This window comes from Osmerus eperlanus, chromosome 17, assembly GCF_963692335.1.
Source record: "Osmerus eperlanus chromosome 17, fOsmEpe2.1, whole genome shotgun sequence".
In the NCBI taxonomy this organism is placed as follows: domain Eukaryota; kingdom Metazoa; phylum Chordata; class Actinopteri; order Osmeriformes; family Osmeridae; genus Osmerus; species Osmerus eperlanus.
In genome coordinates, this window is record NC_085034.1 from 9404900 (window position 1) to 9415357 (window position 10458).

General features: G+C 51.0%; 1 protein-coding gene across 1 annotated transcript; it reads left to right on the forward strand.

Annotated features, from left to right (window-relative positions):
• The first annotated feature begins 45 nt into the window (after window positions 1–45).
• Window positions 46–10027, forward strand: atxn7l1 (ataxin 7-like 1). Its single transcript, XM_062483732.1, is given in 10 exon segments — window positions 46–494; window positions 669–852; window positions 1148–1278; window positions 1281–1586; window positions 3544–3626; window positions 3854–4146; window positions 4567–4774; window positions 5258–5379; window positions 5500–6280; window positions 6959–10027. Coding segments are annotated over 10 exon segments (2142 nt in total). The 5' UTR covers window positions 46–478; the 3' UTR covers window positions 6977–10027.
• The last annotated feature ends 431 nt before the right edge of the window (window positions 10028–10458 follow it).

Here is a 10458-nt window from a genome sequence, read left to right on the forward strand (position 1 = left end):
CTGCCAACCACGAAAGAGGGGGAAGATAGATTGGACAAGGGGAGCCTGGAATGGAGAGAGGCGGGAGAGAGTTGGCTCGTCTCCCCCAGGCAGAGCGACTCCGTCTCTGAGCCGGGCCAAGTCTATTTAGGAGACTGTTAGTATTGGGGGGGGGGGGGGGGGGGGATGTTGATTCCCAAAATGAATAACCATGACAGAGACACTTTAATCTGCTGACAAGTGAAGTAGCGAGTCCATATTCTCTCCCAAAGCGCCTCGCAAGAGAAAGCAGTACGAACACGATTTGATGTGTTCAGCATTGGGTTTGTTCGTGCGTGTGTGTGTTTGTGCGCGCGTTTCTGACATTCCCCCTCTGTTCCTTGGCAGGTAGCTGGGGAGTAGTTTCCCAGTGAGAGAGAGAGAGAGAGTAGAGGACTGCTCCCCCTTCTTCTCCTCTTCCTCCTCCTCCCCACCCCACTCCCTCCCTCCCCCCCAAGACATGCATAGCAAGAACCGTAAGTCTGCTCCTCTCCTTCGCTCTCCTCCCCCCCCCCCCCTCTCTCTCCTCCTCTTAATACTGCATTAAAGAAGAATAACAAAAAATAATAATAATAATACATGAAGAGTGATCATTAGATATGCCGTGTTATTTTAAGCCTTCATCGTGCATGTTTGTGTGTGTGTTCCAGAGAAGCGTCACGGCTCCCCGTGCCCCTCCCGGGCCCCACTGGTCCCCATGAAGCCCAAGGTGTCTGTGGCCCCCAGCCCAGGGGACACACTGGCCTTCAGGGTGCCCAGGGACTACCCCCACTCCCGCTTCAGCAAGGCCCCTCTGGCGGTGTACCCCCCCAAGGGAGCCCGCGGCAGGACATGGTGCGGACTCGCACTTCGCGGACACGCTCGCGCGCACATTCGCACACGCACCGCATACGCTTTCTTCTGTTTCAAAGGAATCATTGAATTGTACCTCCTCTTTATCCCCTCTCTCTCTCTCTCTCTCTCTCTCTCTCTCTCTCTCTCTCTCTCTCTCTCCTTTTCTCTGTCCCTCTTTATTTCTCTCTTTGTAATGTGCTTTTATGTTTTTTGGCTTTTTACTTTGTGTCTCTCTCTCCCCCCCTCTCTCTCTTCCTCTCTCTTTTTTCCCCTCTCTCTCTCTCCCCTTCTCTAGTGTGTCCTTGCCGGTGGTGAGCCTGGAGAAGATGCCTTGTCTGGGCCGAGCGGAGGGAGGCGCCCATGTCCGAGTCAGCTGCTCCCCCTCCACGTCCTCCCCTTCCTCCTCCTCCTCCTCCCTCAAAGCCTCCCCTCCACCCCATCTTCCCACTGCACCCAGGAGAGGCTGGCGAACGGCCGCGGGCCCCCCACCCCGCGCCCCTCTGCCTCCCCGTCGCCCTCGGACGGGCGGCCCGGCCCGGCGGCGCGCTCCCCGCTGGACAAGCCCTTCCCCTCGCCGCTGGACCGCCGCCACTCCCAGTTGGCCTCCCCCCGCCCTGCCCCGCCGCTCCCTTCGCCCTCACCCTCCCCCCGCCCCGCCGCACCCCTGCCGTCGCCCGCGAAGAAAAAGCATCCGAACGACACCAAGAGCGCCAGGCCTCACAAGAGGCTCTCAGGTGAGTGTGTGTGTGTGTGTGTGCTCCCGTTTTAAGCAAAAGGAATCCAGAAATGTTTCCCTTTTTTCAACTCGGATTGATCCAGAGACTCTCACCATCTCGAGGAATCCCACCCGCCCCGAGGCTAGCATAGTAGCTTAGCTACATCCTCATGTGATGCGTGGTGACCGATAAGACAACAGAGCAGATGATTTAGTCTGTTGATCCGTGTGAAAACGCATTCTGGCATTTGGTCCCACACTGGCTGGCAAAGAACTGCCCCTCTGTTAGTGAGCATATTTAGGAACTCTAAAACCTAAAAGTGTGTGTCGGTGTTTATATTTGCAACAAGCCCAACACTAGACCTTTACCCTCTCTCTTTCTCCAACCCCCCCTCCCTCTCTCTGTCTCTGGCTCTCTATCTCTCTGCCTGTCTATCTGTCTCTCTCTCTCTCTGCCTGTCTATCTATCTCTCTCTCTCTACCTGTCTATCTGGCTCTCTCTCTCTCTGCCTGTCTATCTGTCTCTCTCTTTCTCTCTCTCTCTCTCTCTCTCTCTCTCTCTCTCTCTCTCTCTCCTCTCTCTATCTATCTATCTATCTATCTATCTATCTATCTCTATCTATATCTATCTGGCTCTCTCTGGCTGAGAACATGGAACTGCGTATGTATCATAGTGTGGTTTACCCTCCGGGGTAGCAGCCGAGACACCTCGGTGTAGGGTAACGCTACTGTCTAGCGCTCGCAGAATGAAGGAAGCCCGGCTCTCCACCTGTGGGTGGAGTCATGCAGAATCGAGTGATTAGGCTCGTCCCCGTCACCAATCAAGTGCCCAACGGTACAAAATGGGGTTGTGTGACGAGAACTATGCAGAGATGAAGACAAACTACATACGCGAGGCTGAGATGAAAGTTCACTGAGGTAGAGATGTCGAGAACCATCTGATCACCCGTAACCTGGGTAACCTCCTCCTGACACACCCGTAACCTGGGACCCCCTACACCGTGACCGATTTCGCTGACGACAACATCTACACAAAACACACATGAGGTGGCGTGGAAACGTCAAGTGCCCGGGGTGTTGTCCGTTTGACCGCTGTGTTGCACAAGAGCCGGAGCATGGCCACGCACCCTCAGAGGGAGCGAGCGAGGGAGCGTGAGGGCGTGCACGCGTTGAGCAGGAACACCGTGTCAAAAGAAAGAGGGAAGAAAGTCAATGTTTTGGAGTGTGAAAAGTGTGTGTTTACAGCCTTTCAGGCGTGTAGTAGGCAGCGTGTTGTGAAAGAAACGACCGAAGGAGACGGGTTTCTTAAACAACACCAGCTGCACTGCTGGCGCCTACCTATCAGACTTCTGTGGAGGAGGAGGGCTCCCTCCTCTCTCTCTCTCTCTCTCTCTGTTCATCTTCTATCTTCCCTCTCTCTCTCTCTCTCTTGTCCTCTGCCTACTCTCTCTCTCTCTGCCCTTTCTCTCTACTCTCCATCTATTTTTTCAACTATTTCATCTCCTCCTCCCCCCCTGCCTCACATTCCCTAACCTTACCTTGATTCTCTCTTCCTCCTTATTCCTCTCTCTCTCTCTCTCTCTCTCTCTCTCTCTCTCTCTCTCTCTCTCTCTCTCTCTCTCTCTCTCTCTCTCTCCCCTCCCTTTCTCCGCGGTGTGCAGCGCTCCTCTGATTTACGGTGTAATTCACAAGCAGCCAGAACGTCCTCGTTTTAGAAAACTCCTCCGCCCGGCCTCGTCTCTCCACCACAGAGTCGTTTCTCTCTCTCTGTCTCCCCCGCCATCTCGCTGTGTCTGATGGACAGGATTATAGAGATTACAGCCCATTACAATATAACAATCGTCCAAAAATAAAGGCCAAAACCTGAATACTAGCCTCCATATCGGGCAATTCCCAGGTCCAGAATCATTCATGCTATAAATCAGTTCTGTCACTCAGAAGTAGCAAATGATTGTGTGTGTGTGTAATTTGTACAGGACGGGTGTTTGACCCGAACAAGCACTGCGGGGTTCAGGACCCTGAGAGCAAGAGGCAGTGCACGCGCTCCTTGACCTGCAAGGTAAGACGTTCACGGCGCGCACAAACACACACACACACCCGAGGTATCTTCCTCTAAAATCCTCCAGAAGCCATCTCTCACAGCTCCTTTTGTATGTGTGGAGAATCGGTATTTCCGTTTTGTGCCACGACTGTATCTGGTGTTTCTCGTGATGCAACGCGGATGTTTGGAGCTCCGTTAGAGGGAAGTGCCCCTAACGCTGTCGTCCTTTTTGGGGGGGGGTCCAGACTCACTCGCTGACCCACCGGAGGGCGGTGCCCGGGCGCAGGAAACAGTTTGACGTCCTCCTGGCCGAGCACAAAGGTCGCTCCAAGGAGAAGGATGCGGAGAAGGACGGAGCGAAGGAGAGGGATGGCAGCCAGGTCAGGAGGGAGAGCCAGGGGCCCGGTCTGGGCCAGGCCGCGGCCCCGTCGCTGGACGCGGCACCGACGCCTCCAACTCCCAGCAAGCCCTCCCACCTCCACAACGGCCGGACCGTCTCCACGCTCAGGCTGCGGCTGGCCAACGCACACATCCCCAGGTATGCTGTGTCGATGGAATACACGTCTTGGGGAACTCATGGTTAACTCCTGTTATTGCTGTGGAAGATAGGGTTGGAAGATTCTCATCTTTCCAGATAAGTTCCCTGAGACTTTTACCTTAATTGATATTGCACATTGTTCCTCCCCAGTTATTTACCTCGTTTTTGGAGCGGTAAAGTGAAATATAAGTTGTGTATATATTTCCCTTATCTGTAATATACGCTTCTGCCACTGGGGGACGCTGTGAACGAGTTGTCTGAATGCAGTTGTACCAGGAGTACAAATGAAGAAGTGGAGACTTCGTACATGGGTGTCTCTAACAAAATGTCTTCTCATCTTTCTCCCTGTCCTTCTCTCCAACCCGTTCTCTCATTGTTCATCCCCCCCCCCCCCTTCCATAACTCCCCCCCTCCCCCCAGAGTGCCTGGTGCCGTCGGGGGGGCCTCGGCCTCGAGCTCCGCCCCCCTCCAGCCCCCGTCCTCGGCCTCCGACGGCGGCGGGGCCAGCTGGGTGAGGGTCAGCGGGATGGACGGACGGCCCTCCAGCGACGAGGGGGAGGGAGACCCGGCCGAGGACCCGGACAGCCTGGCCTGCCCCTCCTCCCCTCACCACCCTCGACCCCTGGGGGTGAGTGTCTCCTGCCCAGAAGACGGGGAGAGGAGGAGACGGTTAGACGGGTAGACAGACACGCAGATCCAGGCAGATAGACGTGCTTAAATATGCCCATGTACAGTTTTACGGATGGCTTTGCCGTTTTTTTTTTTTTTTTTACGCTGCTCGGGCGTGTCTTGTCGGTGCAGGTGTTAGGTCTGGAGAGAGTGGGGAGCGACAGTGATAGTGCAGGGCGTGTGTCTCAGACGTGTGTCTGTAGGTTAATCTCTGCTTACCTCCATCTCTCACCCTCTCTGGCCCTTTTTCCTCTCTCTCTCTCTCTCTCTCTCTCTCTGTCTCTGTCTCTGTCTCTGTCTCTGTCTCTCTCTCTCTCTCTCTCTCTCTCTCTCTCTCTCTCTCTCTGTGTCTCTCTCCTTTTCTGTCTCTCTCTCTCCTTTTCTGTCTCTCTCTCTCCTTTTCTGTCTCTCTCTCTCCTTTTCTGTCTCTCTCCCCCCACAGTGCTGTGCGTTCAGCAGCAGACTATTGGGAAGGGGTCACTATGTGTTTGACCGCCGGTGGGACAAGATGAGGCTGGCACTGCACTACATGGTGGAGAAGCACGTCAACGCACAGATGTGGAGGTGTGTGTGTGCGTACTCTCACTGACTCTTGGAGTAATGTGCACCGATAAAACGGTATCATTGTCTCTTCAGTTTAGCGCGACTCACTAGCCCACGTGTCCTCCCTGCATGCTTTTCTAGGAAGGTGCCCCTGGCCGCAGAGAACCCCACCCCCCCCCAGCCCCCCACCGCCACCCCCCAGCCCCAGTCACCCTTCTCCATCCCCCTGGGTCATCCCTTCTCTTCAGTCCCCCCCCCTTCCTCCTCCGCGGCCGCCTCCTCGTCAGAGGGCTTCTCCTTGGTGTCCTACGCTCCAGCCTTCCCACAGGCAGCGTCCGGGACAGGGGTGTTCAACCTCCGCGACCCCCCCCGGCCCCCGGAACCCGTGTCCCCTGCCCAGGGAAGAGCCCGCAACGGCGCCACCAAGACCAGCCGCCTCCCCAGGGAAGGCCACTTAGAAGGGGCCAAAAGGAGGAAGATCTCCTCTTCCTCCCTCCCCAGCGCTGACCCCGCCCTGAGGAACGGGAGCAGCAGCAGCAGCCACCCCTCCGCCTCCCCCCTCCCCAGCCCGGGGCCTCCTGTCCCGGCCGGCCGGAGGAAGGGGATGGGGCGTGCTGGGAGCGGGCCGGTGGCTCGGGCCGTGGACTGGTACCCTTGCGCCGAGCCCGCCGCCCCTTACCCTCCCCCAGCCAGGGACCCCGCCCTGCCTTTCTCCTCCGGCCTCCAGCCTCCGCCGCCACCACCGCCTCCTCCTCCCCCCTCCAGCCCCCTGGCCTACGGAGGCGGAGCCGAGGGCAGGAAGAGGAGGAGCCCCAGCTCGTTCGGAGAGAGGCCCAGCAAGGTGAGCAAGGCCTCGGGGCTGGAAGCCATCTTCAGGAGGAGCGGAGGCCTGCTGTCGGCCGGGCCCGACTCACCTCGACAGGTGACGACCCCTCTCACACACACTGCCCTCGTGCTGTCGGGAGAGGTTGTTGAGGGTTCGGGAATCGAGGAGGAAGTAGCAACTGTCCTTTTGATGGTTCAGCAATTCGTCGAAACGCATTACATGACATTTAATTTATTTAGCCGACGTACACATAGAGCGGGTAAGGTTTGTTGTGCAGCTTAATTACATTCATAGGTCATTCATGAGATTAACTAAAAGTTCTTCTACTGTGGTCTGTTGTCCTTATTTATACACACAATAAATACAAAATTAATGGAGAAATCAATGGAAAAATACAGAAATTTCTACGTATTTAGTTATGCTCTCACAGACACACGCTTCAGAGATATCCTCAAACCTTCCAGTCTCACCTCACTTCTTTGCATTTTGTGGGGGTGGAGTTTCTTCTCAGTTTTAACAGCTGCAAATAGGCGTGAATGGCCTATGAATAACATGAAGCTGCGCATGCACATTATCCAACCCTAAACAGCACACACACCTAAACACATACCTCAACTCACCCCACCCTCACACACACACACCAATCGGCTTACCCAACTCCTTTGGTACCTGTCATCTGTAGACTGATTTGGCATCTGTCATCCTCGTTTCCTGTTAAAATGACTGTATATAGACCAACTAATCGTCCTGTTGTCCATCACCTTTCTTTCATAGCCCAAGATGCACCATTGAGGCCGCTATGACGAACAGACCGAATGTTTGGCAGCTGTAGTATCAATACGACAAGACTCTGGTCCATCAGCCAATGGCAGTGCAGCTCACACGGTGAGAGGGAACCTGGGACTTGGAGTCCACGTGGGCTCCTCCCCTCGCACACCTCTGTGCCCGTATATAGACTTGTGGTCCCTCCTCCTAACTCCACCTCTAACTGGATCAACCAATGGAGTGGTGTAAATGGTGGACGCGGTCATTTAGGAACACTCAGATGAAGACAAGAGAGAGATATATCACAGACTACCCTCTAATAAGGGAAATTTGCTTTGGTTTTAGTTTGGCATCGTTATCACCGCTGTACATTTTTTGGTTGATTTACCAATCAAGTTTGTAGATTCTTGTTACTTCCTGTTCCTGTGTTGGTCAGGTGACCAGAAAGGCATCCTTATTTCTGTGTTGGTTGGTTGGAAGTACCTACCTGTGAGAGCCTCCTGTTTAGGCCCACAATCCTTTGAAGCTCATCCGTCTGTCTTTGTTTCCATCTCTCTCTCTTTCTCTCAGCCTGTCTCAACTTTGCTCGCTCTCTCTCCTTTTTCCCCCCACTATATTCAACCCCGCCCTACTAGCATGCCTGCGTTTAAAGTGCACTTACTCCCCTTCCCCCTCCTGGACTCCACAACAGACCAGAACCAAGCAGGCCACAGCCCCACACATGGACCTGTCCAAACCAGGGAAGAACTTTACCCAATATAGGAAGAATTCAGGTTTTTTGAGGATTGTAACATTGTTGTTTTGTCTCTAAAGTTGCACGAAACACAGTGTCGGTGTTTCCTAACTTGCATCCTAAAGGAAAAAGCTACGGTGTTGGTGGTGTTCTTTCTTAAAAATTGTATTTATCATGTTCGTAATTATTTTCTTACTGTCCAGAGCAGAGCTACAGATGCTGTTGGGCAAAATATAATTGTATTTCATAAAAAGAAATGAAAGTTGGAAGTATTATTTTAGAGTTTCATTTTGTTAAATGTGTACATATCTTTTTGGTTATTTTTGTATTTATTAATAATTCTCCCAGTACTAAAAGAACTAAAGATGATGTGTCTTGGCCTTCCGGGTCTGTCTGTATAAAGATCTATTGAGATGGTTTAGTTTTGTAGAGGGCCTCATGTATCTTTTTGCCTGTGGGTTGATCTTTTTTTAAGCCTTCTTCCAATGTTCAACTTTGTTTTTTTGTTTTCTATGTACCTCTGGTTCAACACTCTGTCGTGTGACGCTTACAATAAGTGTATGATGTGTAGCAAGTTCCCCCGCTTGGTACCTGCCAAACCACCCCTCAAGGAATATTCCGGCAATTTAACAGTCGCACCTTGCCTGCAAAGTACATTTGTGACACTTTTTTCAACATTTTTGTCTAATAATGCATATGTATAGCGTTGACTAAAAAGCAATGCAACAGAACCAGTCTCAAACTGACTTAAATATCTAGTCTGACCTTTTCAGTTGATCTAATGCGGCGAAGGCATTTTATGTATTTGTTGCTTCAGAAGTTTTTCCGTCTTTTTCTTATATTCATGGATGGAGAGGGAAGGAATACAAAGGTGCAGAGGTTAAGCGGTAGAATAGACCTTCAAAATGCAGCCACTGTGCACCACAGCGTCGACAGCGATGAGCATGACACTCGGGCTATGGCCATGGCACTGCCCCCTACATGCCCCCTGTGCCTGTGCGTTTGCAGGTCAAAAGTGATGTGCAGTTGATGAGACCGCGCACCTGGAACTAAGTGAACACTCTAGAGAACTCTTCCTATTCTTTTTGCACTTTGTCATACACCCAGATGTTTCATCTGCTTCGATTTATATAGATATATGAAATATATATTTGTAAAAACAAAAGTATTGTCAAATACTGTCGATAAGGAATTTGATATTCCTCGCAAATGAAGAATCGATGTTGCGCTGTGGTGTGCTGGCCCCCCTATCAAGCTCTGTTGAATGTATAGAGTAAGGTCCGTTTCCCCAAGGAGAAGCGTGCGTACTGTTCATATTTACACCCTCGGCCACATTCTAATACCTTGGAAATGCACCCTAGATGATTTGAGGAGTTAAGGCCAGTCTGTTTCCACCTACAAATGGTGGATCAGTTGTTGAGAGAAGGAAAAGTGCATTCTTACAAGTTTAGGATCTGAGCCCCCCTTTTGCCGTAGAGCCATCATCTCTAGGCTGTCAGAGGCCTAAGTGTTTGCTGGTTATTTCCTTTCTAGGAAACTCCAGTGTCACCAACAGAGATGATAGTATAAAGCTAAGAAAAGTGGCTAGATTGAATTATTAAGGCCCGGCTACGTCGCTAGGCAGAACCCCCTGTTTGCCTGTGTCTTTCCCTAGGAACAAAAACTTGGCCCATTACCCAATGTATTTGCTCCCAATACATCATTGATTCCAAACCCGACACCTTAATTATGCTCCCCCCATGGGTAATGAGATTAGACGTTGTCCATGGCAATGGACAACGTCCACAGAATGTTGCACATTATATGTAATATCAAGTCCATGATCCATCCTGTTCCTGATCCCTGGTGTGTTTCAGCATGCGTGTTTCTGTATTCCTCTCACTCTGTGTGTGTGTGTGTGTGTGTGTGTATTCTACTGCTAGGACCTTCATTGGACTTGCTTCCTTCAGGTGAACAGCACTGTCTTCAGTCCTGATTGTTACCCTGGCTCTAAATAGCTAGTTTACTGACTGGAGAATATACAGTAAATATTCCTCAGAGGTTAGGTCAAGGCGGTAGGGAGATTGGTAGAGTACTTTGACGCAGGCTCATGTTACCAAGCTGTAGGGGAAAGGATGTCTCTGTAAGGCCTTATTTTTATACAGACTGTAAATAAATCTGACCCCATATATGAGGTTGATGAAATTGCTACACTTCCTAGGTGTTGTCAATGATGTGCTTTTTACTTCTGGGTTTTTGTTCCTCATATCCTCTTGGCCCTGTGGCTTTTTTAGCAATGGAATTAGTGTATTTTCAGGTTTGACTGTTTTGGATTTGAAATAAATCGAATACATTTTTTACCTGCAGCTTTAGTTCTCCCGTTCTTTGTCTCAAAGTGGGTTGGCCTATTGGGTCATCTGATGTTTTATGACGATTTCCTCAAAGCTTTTAAAAAGATGTATACGAAATGTCCCCAATATGCACTTGTGTGAAGGCATCATGTGTGTTATGATGGAACAAGAGAAACCCAAGGTCCAAATCAATTGTTAATGATTTCAAATGACATAATGGTCATTACAGCATAGAAAAATGGGCCAGCCACAAAATAGACCAAAAATGACAGTTTTAGGTAGGTCTAATGTGCTAAATGCTGCTGGGATGTAATTGCAGAGATAAAAGGTTTCAAAACACTGTGTAGCACTTCAATGAATTCAGAAGTTTTCCCCCCATTGCAAACAGCATTCTTATGATAATGGTTTAATGCCGGTCCTTTGGTTAATTGTGTGGCCGATAGCGG